We start from the raw sequence: 1617 nt of genomic DNA on the forward strand, positions 1-1617 counted from the left end.
ATAAAGGATCTATGTGCTAATAAGCCCCTCACTCACTACTGGAACTGGGTGTTTTTTTCACAAGTCTCGAGATCCTCCAAAAATGCATATGCAGATGAGGTACAGAGTCACCTGGTCTGGCACCACCTCACGAAGGGTGAAGCTATACCAATCACATGCGGCAGGCTGAGAGAGGGGGTGATAGAGCCTCTCATCTACATAGATGTTTTGTGATGTTTGTTAGACATTTAAGGCTGGTGAAGAAACAGAAATAATTAGAAAAGGGAAAGAAAGGTGTTGCTCAGCTGTGGGAGTAAAGAGGAAGCTGAAATGTATTCAATGTAGTGGTTCACCATGACTTCAAAAAAGAGTCAGTGCTAAGGGGGACTGAGTATAATGGGCACAATATCTTATTCAGATGGGCTGCACTAACTTAGCCTTGTTACTGATTCCCTTCAGCATGTTTCCCAATACCAGCCATGTATTTTACAACCACGCTCAGGGTGGGCTACATTAAGTCAACTACGTAGTTGGTTTCCATTACTGAGCACATGCCGCTTCTGATAGCAGTTTAATGACAGGCAATATACTTAATGAGGGATGTTTACTTGTACGGAAATATAAAACGAGGGGCTTTTTTCACAATGCTGATTGCGGGGAAAAAAAAAAACCTTGTCTTATATTTAAGTAAATACAGTATTACAAATCACAGTGACATTAGGACACTTCTAGGCCCAGTCTAGAGCTCCAGAATAAACAAAATGGCAATCCTTAGCCAAACGGCAAAAATTCTCCAGTTCACTCAACCTTCACATCTCCACTCCTCCCCATGCAGTCATGCCCTAAAAACAAAACTGCTAACTAAACTGTAGTCCAGATACACCCTCCATAAATATTTCCTCTGCTTCAAAAAATAAAAATGAAGATGTGCAGAGGAGAGAGGAAGATTTCATAAATATGAGCAATTCCCCTTAGACTAAAACAGTGCAGGCCTGTGTCACAGAACTCTGTTGCTTTTGACCACAATTTCTGAAGCAATGAAGGAGCTTGTTAAAGAAGTAATTCCTAAGAATCTCCTCCTGCCATGATTCATTACCGATATCTATGCTGCACAAGACTCAAACCATCTCCTGTAGCCTGCTGCTGATGCATCTAGGCCACTAGCATTTATTATGAAAATTTTAAAAATCCTTCTCAATGCATCAAGTCACCCATCCTCCCAGTTAGTCAGACAACCTCTTAGGTGCAAAACTATTTTTCTTCCCCATCTCTGAAGCTGCCTATTATCTAATGAACATACAACGCTGAGACTGAGGACTGGAAATTTGAGTTACTGCCATGCGAGTACAGACCTAATATCAAAATAATGTAATTACCAAATTCCTCCAGGACAAAGACTCCTCGCACAGTATTGCACTTTTTAATGTGATTCAGCTCTATGAAAACCTATAAAAAACAGGGGGAAAAATCAAAACACATGATTAGTCACCAAAGAGAGTCTTTTTATTAAAAAACAAAAACAAAAAAACCCAAAACAGAAACACTATCACAGCAGATATAACTTGAAGTGTTCTGGCACATTCTACCAATCCATTTACAGCATAATATATAAAGAAAAAAAAGAGAAAAAAGTCATAT

The 1617-nt window shown here is 39.4% G+C and overlaps 1 protein-coding gene across 22 annotated transcripts in view; it reads right to left on the minus strand.

Annotated features, from left to right (window-relative positions):
* MADD (MAP kinase activating death domain) overlaps nt 1-1617 on the minus strand; it is a 160657-nt gene that overhangs the window by 14953 nt on the left and 144087 nt on the right. For all 22 annotated transcript variants that reach the window (XM_019519243.1, XM_019519251.1, XM_019519247.1 and 19 more), the window contains one exon: nt 1356-1425. In XM_019519243.1, the coding sequence (XP_019374788.1) occupies nt 1356-1425 (70 nt within the window). The remainder of the gene's footprint in view (nt 1-1355; nt 1426-1617) is intronic.

This window comes from Gavialis gangeticus, unplaced genomic scaffold (genome assembly GCF_001723915.1).
Source record: "Gavialis gangeticus isolate Ggan-Ray unplaced genomic scaffold, GavGan_comp1, whole genome shotgun sequence".
Taxonomy (NCBI): Eukaryota; Metazoa; Chordata; order Crocodylia; family Gavialidae; genus Gavialis; species Gavialis gangeticus.